This window comes from Lipophrys pholis (genome assembly GCF_963383615.2).
Source record: "Lipophrys pholis genome assembly, chromosome: 19".
In the NCBI taxonomy this organism is placed as follows: domain Eukaryota; kingdom Metazoa; phylum Chordata; class Actinopteri; order Blenniiformes; family Blenniidae; genus Lipophrys; species Lipophrys pholis.
In genome coordinates, this window is record NC_137647.1 from 17,129,913 (window position 1) to 17,145,074 (window position 15,162).

Consider the following 15,162-nt stretch of genomic DNA (forward strand, 5'->3'; position numbering starts at 1 on the left):
AGGGATATTTTGTGACCAAGTACTCTGCCATACAATTGAAAAGAGTCATGGAAGTTAATTTAAACAAGTATTCTATTCTAAACTCAACTCAACTCAGCTCAACTCACTTTATTACCTTGTAATAAACACATTAATACAGTAATTTAAAAATAATTTCAACACATTCCCTATTCAAATGAAACATGAAGTGTATCCTACTATCTCCTGTGAATCCAGGTTATTAAGTATGTGGATGGTAGCTGTATGTGCATTGCAGGCTGTTAGTTGCCATGTCTGCTAAGGGATAATGAAATGTGACTATTTTTATTTGAACTATAGAGTATTTTATCAGACACTACTTCATCAGTAAATTATATTTTTCATATGAACAAATGTGTTGCACATAGTGACGACTTATTAGGAAACTGGGAAGTTTCCATTTAAACAGCGTAAAATGTCAAAATGTTACTGCCAGCTGCAGGCTGGATAGCGTGTGAGAAAACTGTTTTTAAACAGTGAGCATTGTTGGACACAAGGTTCTTGAGAACATGTGTCCTGTTGGTTTCAGAAAGCCAAGTCGTTGCATTTAAAAGCAGACAGTGTCTGCTTTAAAGTCAGCTCATGCGTGACCTGATCAATAAAGAAGACATCCAGAATGCCAAAAAAATGGGTTGCTTTTTATTTTGACTCCTCAGACTGTCTGAAAATCCATGTGGGTAAAATAAAAAAGTTCAGCCTCAGAACTGAGAATGACTTCATGGCATCAGATGTTTTGAAGCTGTGGTTCATTAAATAAACACTGTTTCTGAGAATTCAATCAAATGATCCACAGCATGTACAACTGGATGATGTCAAGTCAGACCTCTCTTAAAGTCACAACACAATATTGCTCTTTTTCAATTTTCTATTGGAAAGCATGTAGATTTGCAGAAGAAGAGCGATGATCCTGCGTCATGACTCATTATATTTGGATTTGTTATGAACAGATGTCACGGCACTTTGTCTGCAGGATGGTATAATGCCCCCTGGCTGTCAGTTGGCCTTGCTGTGTGCAGTTGGCATGTTCTTCCTGTGGATGAGTCGCTTTTCTTCTGGTATTCCAGTTGCCCTAGTCTGAAGTCAGGTATGTCATATTATTCAATGTCTCCTCTCAATTTATGGTTTACTTATTGGAATATTTAGAATTAGGAAAATCTTTTTTTTTTTTTATAGTTTTAGGGATAAAACTAAACACAAGTAAACTTATATGGGTAAAAAAAAAAAAGAACCATGTGATGCATTTCTTGTTGGAGTTTGTCTGAAATTTAACATTTTCTAATATTTAGAGCAAATAGGAGATGATTAGTGAAAGCAAAGATGATGAACACAACGGTATTTGTGTGTTTAGGAAAGCAAAACGATTTAAGAAAAAAATGAATAAATCAGTTTATATATATATATATATATATAAAAGCTACAAGGTATATTTATTTCTTGTTTCAACTTACTATTGTCAATTTGGAAGAAATTTAGAATAAAGTTAGCAAATATAAAGTCAATTGATTGTATCTTGAGTGTGTGACTGTCTCGCTCCGTGTTCATCCTGTCAGCTGGGAACACGCTTACTTCCCTGACGTTCAAGTAGAAGATTAAAAAAACAAGACGAGGTGGTGATGGTGAACTAACACAAGGTGGCAGCAGCCTCTGCTCTATAAAAACAGATTCTTTCTCACTGACTGTGCTGCCTCATGTGTGCAAACTCACAATGGATGAAAACCCCCAAACTACACAGTGACTTCAAAGTGAAACCGTCCACTGTGACAGATGACGATGTTCGTTTTCATAAAAACACTAAACTTTGGCAAAGAGTTAAAGTAATGAAGATGTAACTCTTTTCTGAGAAAGTGACACTCCGCACGCTTTCATCTCCACAACTCCTTCTTTTATCAGCCACAACTTTCCGTGCCGGGAGCAAAAACGAAATCGGAGCATCAAAGCCTAACCAGCCTTAATAATGTCCATATTTAGTCCCGCCTCTGGCCGGTGGTCGGAGATCTGCTTCATTCCTCCAGCATTGCTCAGCTGTGACAAGACTATCAAGTGTAAGAAGATGTTCCTCTCTGCCTCAGTGAAGAAGACTTGTGATCGCCTTTGACGTGTCTTCACGTCAGTAATCAAAGAGTTTTCACTTGGACGAGGCGTGCAGAGTACCTGATGGATCCGACCTGCACACACACACACATTAATACCGGGCCTGCTCCGGCCTCCGCTGCCACCAATACTGTAACTTCACTATGTTCGTTTTCTCAGCAGCTCTCGGTTGCCAGCCGGTTACGTAAAGTGTTTTCATATGAAACACATTTCGGTGAAGTCAGTGGAATGTTCAGTAAGAGCTCCGAATTAAACCTTGTGTCATCTGGGAAGTCCATAAATCTGCAAAAACAATTCTTCAACTTTTGGCTCGGACGGTGCCAGAGACGGCTATTTCATGTGTCAGGTATTCTCAGCAAGCGACCGCTCAACAGTGTGTAAACATCTCGTGCGAGAAAATGTGAGTTTGAGATTGTGTTGATGATTTTTTTTTTTTAGTATTTGGCTCCTGGTGATGCTGTTACCTCGGTCTGAACAACCCTGTATGGTAAAGATCAGCCTTTCTTCCCCCCCCGTCCTAATAATTTAAAGCCTTTAGAAGAAAAAAAGGATCGTCTTACAACAGTGGGCCTCTTTGGACCAGATCACATTTCTGAGTTCAACAGTCTGAGTCAGAAAGGAGTAAGATTAGTGACTCAACGTTACTTCCTGTAATCCAAAACCTGGCTGCAAGGACCCGGACCCCACAGCTCGCTGATCTAACCAGAACCCCGGGCCGGTCTGGCGTACATGCTCCGCTGTTTGTGTTTTGTTGGACAACCCCGGGTGTATTTCAGGTCATCTACGAGCGCCGCTGCCAGATGGACAGTAATTGGGTGGAATGGCATTGACTGAGCAGCTGGACGTCTGACTGATGCACAACATCAGCGGTGGTCCTGCAGAGACTCGGTCTCAGCAGCTCGCTCTCTGTGAGATTCAGCAGGAAACACCACATAACACAAGCGCCGGAGTCTTTGCTTTCTATTTGTTTGTTGGACGTTTCCCCCCCTCCCCGCTACATCCTGTCTCATGGGATTTAATCTCATCGACTCTTCTGATTTAATCCGGTCACTCAACTCGCTAATTTAAAATATTACAACATCACTCTCATTCTGTTTTCTAATCCAATGTCTGTCATTTATTCTTACATAATGTCGGCTAACTCATAACGTTTTGGTTTGGATGATATCGAGGTTGAATATGGGATTATATTCATTTGGTACTTTGATGAAATCAATTTGAGTTCTTAAGTAAACATTTCAGTAATATGATCTCATGTAATCTAGTTTTATCATCACATGCAACTGGATGTTTCGTTCAATCCATCACATATCTCCTCAATCTCATGTTGCCCCACTAAATCTCACTTCATCCTATAATCTAATCCTGCACAATCTCAAGTCATTCTATATGGTATAATTCAATAAAATCTCCCACTGCATTATCTCATTCCAACCAATTAGACTATCTCACCTCAACGCAACACATCTGTTTAATCTCATCTCATCTAATCTCATCTAATCTCAGCTCAGTTCACCTCTTCCCATCCTGCTCAGTGTGTACAAGTTAATGTGTTTTGTTGTTTTTGAGCAATTTTTACCTCAAACATCAAAAACAAATATAATCTGGTTGAAAAAAAACTAAAAAAAAAATCCATATAAACTACCACAGAGGAAACTTTTAGGGTTTTTTCGCTTGTGGTTGGTGTGATGATGATGATGATGATGGCGACGATGATGGGCGCGAATCCAAACACAAAGCCAGTCACTCATCTGCGATTTCCTTCTTTTTTTGGGGGGGGGGGGGGTTTCCCTACTGGAAGCACACCGCAGTGCCGATGAAAGAGCGCGGCCCCCACTATCTTTTAGCAGGCGACTGATTCCACATGCGATCCGGAGGAAGGAGCCTGATCCGCTGAGTCATTAGCCACGGAGGAGAGACAGTGACGATAAATCTGCTTCCCAGGAACAACGTCGGGCTCGGAGAAAATAGATGTGAAGGGGTTAGTCAGTTTATAGCTGGAAGCGGGGCCTTTGTGGAGCGTATGAGGGAGTATTCCTCTTGTGACTCACAAGTGTCAAAGCTCAGTGCTTTCAATGAACGTCAGTACTTTGGAAAAACTGTAAAAAGAAATAAAAAAAAGTAATGAAACCCTCCTCACATCAGAGAGACTCTGACTGTACAGTACCGTGTTTTATTTCGATTTACCCCCACTGCCGCTCCGTCACAACCCAACAAGGCTTTTTATCACTCATTTACTAATCTGCTCCGTCATCCTGTGTCTAAAGGTCGGACTGACGCAACGCTTCGCGCACTGACTGGGTTTGATTTTGTGTCTCTGTATTTCCTCTTTTTGGGCTAAATTTAACTTGCTCTTAACAGAAGTCATCATGGAACCAAAAAAAAAAAGAAATTGAAAATAAATAATAGTTCAATAACGACATGTCTTTTGACCTAAAAAGGTCAAATGTAATGAAGAAGTAAAAGCAGGGAAACCACCAGACGGTGTGTTCAGACTGAGGTTTCTCCACCAGTCTGGTAAACTCACACTGAGTTCATTGTGAAGACAGATTTCTTTTTTTTTTATGTATTTGACAGTTTCCCATATTTATCAACATTAATTAGCTGACTTGAAGGAACAAATAGACATTGACTCCTGAGTCTTTTATGAAACTGGCCACATGTACTGTATGCTTCACCGGCGCTCCAGATGTTGACCTTTACTGGGAATTTGTTGTTACAATGCCAACTTCTGCATTCAGCTTCAATATCGTCCATTGATTCCATGACGCCATATCTCTTTTAGAACTCTTTTAGCCTTTTTGATGGATTCACTTTTCTTTTCAGCCTGACGCTCTGCCTTGAACCGTGTAAACATGGACTTTAAAATAATTTAGTATTCCTGTAGATTTTAGGATAAGAAGTGGCTTGTGTACTAACAGTTAGTGTTAATGCCAATCTATCTATCTATCTATCTTTCTATATTCTGCAGGCAAGATGTTCATGTTCAAGATACCCATTTGTGATATTTCGAAACTTTAAAATCCAAATGTTCATGCCTTTCTTAAATAAACAATCCACCTCATATGTAATCTAACACTAAAAAATAGCATTTATTTAATTATTTTTAAGAATAATAGATTAAATGCTGACTCATCTGTATTCAAGACATAAAAAGTTATTACACTCCTTGAAACCCAGAAGACTTCACGACCCCCATGGATCTTTTTTGAATTACGTGTTGAAGAAAAGTAATAACTTAAAGGAAAATATAGTAAAAGCATAATAATACTAGCAATAACAATAGCAGGCGAAGACCCAGAGGCTTTTCACAGGGTTAACGGGGTTAGGGTGTTTGGTGTTCTGTCCAGGGTACTCATTGACCTGGATTTCATGAATACATCATCACGAAGCTCTGCAGAAAGCCTAATAACAAAGCCCTCCTTACAGTCAGATGCGTTGAAGCGATGTCACAGGACTGTGGCCCCCCAGGACCAGGAGTATCCGTCCCTGATGTTGTGATTTATGTCAAAGCATTCAAGAAAACACATTTGAATAGTCTTTAAAATGTGCTTTATAAATGCTGGTCCACTCAGCAGAAAGAATAAAGGGGAACGTGAGCTTTGTTTGAACCGTGCAGCCTCCCCTGTTTACAGTGTAAACACACAGCCTCTGCTTTTAACTGGCACCATGTCATCTCTTATAGTTTGGCTCCCACCTCAAAGCTGAAGATCACATCTAATAACTAAGAACCGGAAAAACCTTAAAAAAATGCAGACTAAAACATTGTTTGCATCCAGTGCTTTAATTACCCAGAATAACTTGTGACGTGAGCGGCTGCAGTGCAGTTAAAATAAGAGAAATCCTGTGACTGCCGGGCTACTACACCACATACTTTCCTCAGGAATGGAATGTTGCTGCTTCCAAACTCACACAGAGGGAAGGAGGGGGGGTGGGGGGTCGCTGTTTTCACTCACTTAATGCACATTTTTGAATACCTTGTAGTGAAGGCCTGACCATAAAAGAAGTGGGAGGGAGCTGGAGGCTTGAAGGGAGCAACAAGTTGGAGATTTCCTCCTGAAACTCCCTTTTCCCCTCTCCTGGATTCTAAAAGGCAGAAGAAGCTGACTTTGTACAGATTAGTTTTGTTAAGTAAGCAGAAGCGGTGGCCAACAGTATCTATCTTCTATTTATGGATACCCCCCCACCCCCCCTCGACCCCCTCCTCCTCCTCCCAGACTGACGTCAGCAGAAAGTTATTTTCATGAATGGAGGGGGCGGTCACGAGGAGTCGGTGACGTGAGTGCTTGCGGAAGCAGCGCGTGGAATGTTGGTACATTGTTGTTGTTTTGTAGTTAATTTAGTACGAGGATACACCGCCGCCGTCCGCTCCACGCGCTCACACACCCGCCGTGTGTCACGTTTTACCGGCCCGCCCGCGTCCGACACACCGACTCCCGACCGTTTCACGCATATTCCCCCGGTCCACACTGAAATCCGTCCACAGAGGTGAGTGCTTTTCTTTCTCTCTCTCTCTTTCTTTTTGTTTGTTTGTTTTTCTCGGTTAAACTCCACATTCCCGTGTGATCAGTTGGAGGTGTCAGGGTGACATGTGGCGACAGGTCCGTGTCGGACACGCGGCTCTCCTGGAGGAGTTCTGACCCGGTTCTGCGGGTCGGTTGTTGACTTTGCGAATAGTTCGTGCGGGACACGTGTTGTTCTGGAGAAACGCGCAGAAAGTGGCCCAGACGTCTGGACAGGCGAGATCAGGAAGTTCATTAGAATAAAGGTTTATTATTGTTGCCTTATTTTTCTTTATTGTTTTTTTTTTTCTGCCGCTCATTTCAAACTGTTTAGTGCAAAAACATTGGAGCAAATGGTTCGGTTCTAAGCGCTCATAACTCACACAGACTTTATTTATCAAACATTATTTATCTGAAACAGTGCTGGTTTTTTTTAAATTGAGATTTAAGTAATCAAAACATTTTTAACTTGTTTTCAGATCCTCAGATTATATTTAGAAGTTGAAAAAAAAAGTTTAAAGTGAAGCATTCCCACATCCTCTTTCATTGCGTCTCCGATGTTTTGAGGAGAGTATTTGATATATATCAGCCCGCTTTTGACATTGGGATCAACACGTGGTCTGCATTTTCGACATGTGGGACAAAGGGCACGATGTGAGGTGAGACCACCAGGGCTGCCTGGCCTACACAGGAGAAAGCAGCAGTTTGAAAACAGCAGGAGGTGCACATATTTCCACAAACAATCAATCACCGAGGAGGAACAAATGGCTTGATCTTATCTCTCTGTTGAGCTATAATTTGTGGTCCACATAAATCTTAATGGGTGGAGATAAATAAACCCTGTTCTCAAAGTGTGCTGACCTGATGGAATTTTTTTGTTTTGTTTTTTTCTTACCTTATTGTGCCTCATGATCATCAACAATTTACCTACACTTTCCTTTCCTCTTTGACTTGTGACCTTTTTATTTTTTTGTCACGGCACAGTGATTAATAGATGGAAACTATTTGTCTCTGGGCAACTTGTTCCACTTTAATGGCCACAGATTTGTGCCCAGGATGTTTTTCTTTTTTCTTTCTCCACTCACTGTTGGGTGCACAGTGTGTCTCAGACAGTGGGAGAGGGTGCCCCACCCCCCTCCTGTCATGAGGGGTAACATGTGGTTCAATCACCAAAGTGATGATGTCTTTTTCGGATGGAGAAGTCAGAGCAGCTGACTCATTTCACCACCTCACAGGCGCACGAAAAGAAATCCCCTATGGTTGAATTGTCTGGTTACGTCTCCTCATCTGGCCGGACAGCGGTGTGGAATACAGAGCGTCTTGGTGGTGGAGTGTTGTGAAAGTGAAATATTTGTGGGGAGCAATGTGATGACTCACAGGGATTTTGTTGGCTGTGATGTGTTTTGCTCCTTTTTACTGGGAGAGGGAGGGAGGGAGGGAGAGAGAGAAAAAAAAGGAGATGTTGTCGAGTTTTGATTATTGACCCTGGAAGCCGGCGATTTTACACTCAGCAGAACACGCCAAACAGAGTGCATATGGAGCAATAAGAGGCGGTTGTGTGGAAGAAAAAAAAAAAAAAAAAAGGATTCTGCAGACCGTGACCCGCTGACAGTTACAAGGTGTTTTGAAGCCACAGAGATTTGCATCATGTCTTTTCCTGGCTCAAACAATGCTTTCACTTCACGATGGTCCACAGGTGTGGCGAGTGTCGGGTTCACTCATTTATTTATTTATGCAGTGAGACGCCGCTGTCGGGCAGGCCTTGTTTATTCTCAACCAAAAACTTGCTGATTGGGCTGTGAGTCACATTGCGAAGTGACGGCGATGTAAACAAACGCTCCAAAAGAAAACTACACTTGTGATTTCCGCTCACATCCCGCCCGTGTTGACGCCAGTGGCCCCAGTTGGTTGGTTTCAAAGGACATTAACTGGATTAATATTAACATTTCCAAGTAAGGAATCAAAGCAGATTTTCCAGAGACTTTGGGCTTATCATTTTCTTATTACTCGTCGTAACACCAGTAATGTTCTTGTAATTCCTTTTGCCTTGCATTCTTAACATTTCTGTGAATTCAACTGTCACGGGTAGGGAGAATATCTCCCCTCAGATGTTTGGTGACTTCTCCTCCCTTTCCGCACCAAACGTTCCGGCGGTCATGCCAACCATTTCCAAGGTTCTCTGTACTTTTCCTTCCTCCCCATGAAACAACGGGATTTTCCAGGAAACGTCAGATCAGGAGGGTGTGATTCCCTACCGCCGGCCGTCACTTTTACCAGTAAACAGCGTGACTCACGGCTCAGCTATGCTCTCCATTTCCTTCGCATATTATCCCACCGAAATGTGCTGCGCTGAGGAAAAGACGCGAGAGTGGGCTGCGCGCCCCAGTCTGCGGCGGAGAGCTCCTCACCTCCCTCTGGAAGGAGCGCAGGAAAAGCGGGAGCTTTCTCAGAGGACCGTGGCAGACGGTCAAGGGCGAGCAGCCGGTCTCTCTGCTCGCCGCTGATCCCACTGCCAAAGTGAGCTGAAAGGAGGAGAAAAACAAAGCGCGCAGACATGGCCGAGTCTGCATTTATCGCTGACGCGCGAGCAGATATGTTGTTTTTATTGTAGGAGAGGCCGGCGGCCTCGCGCTCACCTGCTGCAACTCAAGTGCAGCCATGAACTTGAGTTGCAGACATCTAACTTGGAATTACAGCGAACAAAAGCTGTCGCTGGGGGGGGGGGGGGGGGGTTAACATGTGTAATATTCATATTTGTACACATGTGCGGGCCTGCATGTGCTCCCCCCCTCTTTCTCTATAAAATGGGGTCACAAAGGGTCTTAGAAGACGAATCGGTTCATTCTCAAAACAAGACGCGCACCCAAACAACTCGGTTGTGCTTTCCACAGCTGTCCTAACACACAAGAGCCGAGTGAGCAGAACCCATTTAGTGTTCGCTGTAGTACATGAAGTAAGCTGAGAGGGTGGCCTGTATCGTCTGCGGTGGTCTTCGACCCCCACCCCCCCACGCGCGTGCACGTAGGCCCCGGGTTGGATTTGTTTGGGCAGGCGAAAGACGCGAGACGCTTGTGAATTCCAGACATTTTGTGAAATTTGCAGCCCATTGTTTTACAAGTGGGATCGTCTTGAACTCCACCCCCACTGCCGAGTGCATAGCAGGACATATTCAGACAGCCTGCGCCCCTCCGCAGCCAGGATCTGCCTGTGTGCATGTGAGAGTTTGCACATGTGTGTTCACTCAGGAATGCAAGGTTTTTTTTTTTTTTGTTCTTTACCCGCCATCTGTGGCTTTTCTTTTTTTCTTCTTTGAGATATTTTTCCCAGACTCTTTTCTCCCTCGCTGTTATGAAAAACCCAAATATGAGTTGTTTTCCCGCCTGTGTTGAGAAGCCACGTTTAGTTCGCCCGCCTCGCCGCCCCGTGTGGCAACACTCACCGGAGAGTGGATTTTGGCGGTGCGTTTTTCCTCGGAGGAGACTTCGCCATCAAGAAAACCTTGTCCCTGCGCAAAGTTGCAAAAACATAAGCACATGCCTAAAGAATTTGAGGGAAACAACCCGGCCTCTTGCTTTAGGCTGGAGGCCTCTTGTATGAAGAGAAGGGAGGCCCCACACCACAGTTCCATGATCTGGAATATACCCAGGGACCCCCCCTTCTGACGCAATCCCACTTCGATGAGGCTGTTTAGGCCAACTTTCTGTTTGGGGATGCCTCATTTTAAGGCCTTTGTGTTTATTTGATGCCTCTGAAATCTCGATTATGTAATTCTTCTGCAGCGTGTTTTTTGCAACTGCGAGCAGCAGATGTTCTTTAAATTTTCTGAACAGCAGTTGATGTGGCTCTGGGTTTGGCTCCTGTTCTTTTTTGTTTTTTTTTCCAAGGCAGTGTTCAGAATCAGATTTGAGCTATTTTAAGGGTAATGACTAATGTTTTAAAAGTCATAAAGTAGTTGTTTTGTTTTTTGTTCTCGGTCTAATTTGGCGAAGTCTTCTATGGGCAGCACTTACAGCCGCGGTGGAAAGATGATAAACATCCCAAAAAAAACGAGCCGTCGCACCCAGTGTGCCAGTCGTCCATGAAAGCAGCTTTCATGGAGGAAAGCTGAGGGAGGTATTTGCCCTCTTACTAACGTATCACTTATCACATGCTCACTTGAATTGTTTAGTTGGCAGAAATTTGTGTCAGCAGCGTGCGCTAAATATATCCCCCTCAGAGTTAAATAAGGGCATGGAGCTCAGGAAAGCCCAGCGTAAGAGGATCCAGCCATAGAGACGCAGCCCCTGAATCGATAGACTGCAATTGTCTCTCAGCAAAAAATACATCAGTGACTATAAAGGAAACTATTTCTCTGTGACACTCTATCTCCAGGAATTTTTCCACATGCGCACCTACTGCCCTGCAAAGTTCAGCATCACTGTAAATGTTATGCGTTTCAGAGTGTTATGGGGAGTGTTTTGGACTGCCTGTTGCTGTAGACACAGCGATATCAGATATGAAACAGTATTGAAAGAGGAGGAAATAAAAGGCAAACCGATATGATCACAGAAGAATATATGTGCTGCCTTGAAGTGGATGCTTCTGATTTGTACTATGTATGGGCTGTGCTGCGGTTATGAATGAGACTTGTTTACCCTTTTGGTGACCATGTGACTCACACGCCCACGCCCATTGGCAGGGCGTTTCCATGGTAGCCGTGAGCATGGAACAGTGCACTCGTAGTCGAGCTGGTCTGCGGGTCCCGAAATGGAGCCTTGGGGGGGGGGGGGGGGGGGGGGGGGGGGGGGGGGGGATGTGCCGCCTCTCACAGCTCAGCGCTCTCGCTTTTTTTGGCCATGGCAGCAGTCTGGAAAGCATGTGCCTCGCCTGTAATGAGCACGGAGAAGGCTTTTCTAAAAACTGCCCTGGCAAAATCACTAAGGCACAAGAGCTTAAATGCAAAGTTCTGCAAAAACCAGAGAGGTTGCCTGTTTCTAATTTGGCTTGGTCCAGTGAACTACATTGTCAGGGCCCTCCTCCTCCTCCTCTCATAGGTAAATACAGGCACGCTCCAGTGCTGGTATTTAGTAGAGACATGCTGCCATCTGCTGGCACATATGGCACAAACCGACACTAATATTGACATATGATGTAACTCTGGAATGCCGCTGTGTTGTCTCACTGTTATTTCATAGAGAGGGGAGCTTGGATCTGCGTCATTCATGCTGATCTTTCATATTCTGCAACAGGCTGTGTCATGTTCAGAGAAATCCGCTTCTCAGGAACACGTCGATACTTGTGTTGGTCAATCTAAGGTTGAAAATGGCCCATGCTCTAATGCAGGGATGTCGAGTTTTGACAAAGTCACCCGCACGAATGCTTGTTTTCCATCCTTCATGGCAAGGAAATGCTTTCGAAATGAATTGCAGGAGCAGCAACAGCAGTTAAAATAAACCACCAGCATTTATCAATAAGCACAAAAGTCCCACAAAGTGAAGGTCGTGTTTATTTAGGGAAATATGCCGATGCTAATATTACTTACAGTTGGACCAATGAGGAACACTCCCGTTGTAAACAGGAGTTTTAGTGAAAAAGTGACTAACTGAAGTGAATGCTGAAGCTAAAAGTCTGCAAGGTGGCGGGATTGAGAGAGAAATAAACAGGGTCATTGTAACTTTAGTCATTGTAACATTGTCACTGGCAATAGTGGTATTTCTGTGACGCGCTACTTTATAACACACTATTGCAAAGATTGTCTATAATGAGGGAAAATAAGAAATCCCTCAAAGTTGGGATTTAAAAATAACTTTAGAACCTCAAGTCACTTGTGTCTTGTGACCCACTACACAAGATCCCTACACATTGTGGGACTCGCCTTGCATTTTTCTTCTTGCATTCCTTTTTTAGTGTGGTAAAAATACAAGAATATACATTCAGGACTAATGGGCTGTTTATTGTGCAACGCTTACCCAGTGTTTCTTGTCCTCAGTGTGTCTTCTGTGAGATTCTGGTCACTCGTCTGCATGCAGGGAATGACGACTCATTTCAAGACGAGCAAAGCATTAAAGGTGAGTGTGACGAGCCGAGGAGGCCGGTCCGACGTCTGCCAGACGCCGCTGACGTCTGTCCGACCCTCATCCGCTGCTCCGTCTCTCCTGCAGGTCAAGAAGGAGACGGGTGAGAATGCTCCGGCGCTCAGCGACGACGAGCTGGTGGCCATGTCCGTGCGGGAGCTCAACCAGCACCTGCGCGGACTCACCAAGGACGACGTGGTGCGGTTGAAGCAGCGGCGACGGACGCTGAAGAACCGCGGCTACGCCGCCAGCTGCCGCATCAAGCGCGTCACCCAGAAGGAGGAGCTGGAGAGGCAGAAGACGGAGCTGCAGCAGGAGGTGGACAAGCTGGCGCGGGAGAACGCCAGCATGAGGCTGGAGCTGGATGCGCTGCGAGCCAAGTACGAGGCCCTGCAGTGTTTTGCCCGGACAGTGACGCGAGGGCCGCTCTCGCCTGGCAAAGTGGCCACCACCAGCGTCATCACCATCGTCAAGTCGGCCAACCACAACAACTCCAGCCCGACCCCGTTCTCGACCCTCTCCTAGTGCCGACAGGACTGGGCTCTCCTCCTCCTGCCTGGTCCTTCCCGGCTCCGACCCGGCCCGAACCCGGCTCCCCCTGTACTGAGACGACGCTCGGTGGTTAGACTGAGGCGGGGGAGGGGGCGAGGTGGCAAGCTTTGTGATGTTGTGCTGCATTCAACATTCTGTCTCCCTTCTTCTGTCATTCTCACACAACCTACATTGTCTGTGCACTGTGCAACCCTCCCCCCCCAACCCCCCAACCAGCACATTCTCTGACCCGTCCTCCATGACTGAACAGAGATTTACGCCGGCAGAAAGTATTGGACATGTGACAACTCTCAATGTTATAAAATACCAGAAACAGAAGTAGTTAGTAGCTATTTTCGAAAAGCCTTTTCGCCAAACGCCCTTATCTCATGAAGTGTCTCAATGTGAGCAGAGCCTTTGAAGCCTTAAGTGACGTCTGAAGTTCGGTGGACTTCTTCCCTACGTAGCTGCAGTCACTGGTGCTCTTAAGAACCGTCCAATCGCGACACCAGATGTTCCCACTGATACGTTCCCCCTCTCTTTTAGGGGGTGCTGGACAGGAAAAGTTCTTGGGTTAAGTGAAACCGAGCCGTAACGCAGCTCTTCGGGGCAAGCCAAGAGATCCGGGCCATCAGAAACCTTCACGGGGAGGGTCCTGCCAAGGGGATGTCTTATCCCGCGATGCTCGAGAAGAAACTAGAATAAAAAGACCAACAGTTGCAGATTCTATAACGTATGTTACGAGAACTTTGAAATCAACAGCATCTAACTAGAGTGCGGCTACAAAGCAGGTGTATTATGAATGGTGGCTGGTGTTGTTGAAAACCATCAACGCAGGCGATTAATTAAATTTCTGACTTGGTTTAATTCAATATTTTAGTTAATGGTGGATACCAGCACTTCAAAATAGATTGGATGAATATTCCTATTTGGGTCTCTTAGTAGTTTGATATTTTCTGCCCGTCTTGGACGATAGTGACTTGGAACAGATTATTAAAGACGGATATTTGTGCCTTTTCTCTGCTGGTGGGAACTGCACAAAGACAAAAGACATGTCTGCAGGGTGTCTGTGTCACATCAGTCAGACTATGGCGAGGCATTCTGGTGTCGACGTTGGACAATGGTTGAGATTGTTTAAAATAAAATGCTGAATTTGGTTTGGTCGTGGAAGAAATTGAAGGCTGGTGGGAGGGTGCAGAATGTGACTTGTTGTTTGTATCCGTCACTCGCGCCATTGAGAATACCGCTTGTTGAATTATTAGAGCCGTTTTAAAAGGTGACCTCGGGAGGACTGAAATGTGGAGTTAGTCTGGATTCGGGGGATTCGCCTCTCAGCGTAAAGCACTTAAAAGGAAGCGGATACAGTTTAAATGAAACCAGTTCACGGGACGATTTTCTGTCTGAATTTGGATCAAGACGACAAAAGCAATTCCGACGTGGGCCTAACTGCATGTTTAAATGTGGTGTGACCACTCAGTGCAAGGTGGTGAGGCCTCGTGTAACAAAGGATGATATACTCTAAGTATACTGCAGCACTTACTGATGTTTAGCCTCTTTCCTTTGTATGCCACTCTTTGGTAGGTAATCCATATTGGATATCGTGATAACGAGAGCAGTCCTTTTTCTTTTTTTAAGTACAATGCAATCCAACTTCCGTCCTGTATATTACAGATTGGAGATGACAAAGCTCCCACTGCTTGTGTTGTCAGGTGACATTGAGAACTCCGTCCGAACAGAAATCATTCCTACTGCCGGGTCACGAGATGTGCTGCTGCTGACGCCGCCGCCGCCGGTGGAGGCGACTCTCGAACGGCGGCCATTCACCTTGCTTTTTTGACACACTCTTCTACAAGAGAACTCCTGACGCCCGTCTCTACGAAAAAAGAAAAAAAAAAAAACAGTGGTGTCGCGACGACTAGATGCAGTAAAAACACCCGGCTCTTATTGTACGTGTTTTTGTGATATTT

The 15,162-nt window shown here is 44.7% G+C and overlaps 1 protein-coding gene across 1 annotated transcript; it reads left to right on the forward strand.

Moving 5' to 3' along the window:
- Positions 1 to 6,091: 6,091 nt before the first annotated feature.
- On the forward strand, positions 6,092 to 15,073 carry mafk (v-maf avian musculoaponeurotic fibrosarcoma oncogene homolog K). The gene is made up of 3 exons (XM_080487954.1): positions 6,092 to 6,597; positions 12,580 to 12,658; positions 12,752 to 15,073. The coding sequence occupies exons 1-3, from the start codon at positions 6,416 to 6,418 to the stop codon at positions 13,187 to 13,189; spliced, it is 699 nt and encodes a 232-aa protein (XP_080344080.1). The 5' UTR covers positions 6,092 to 6,415; the 3' UTR covers positions 13,190 to 15,073.
- The last annotated feature ends 89 nt before the right edge of the window (positions 15,074 to 15,162 follow it).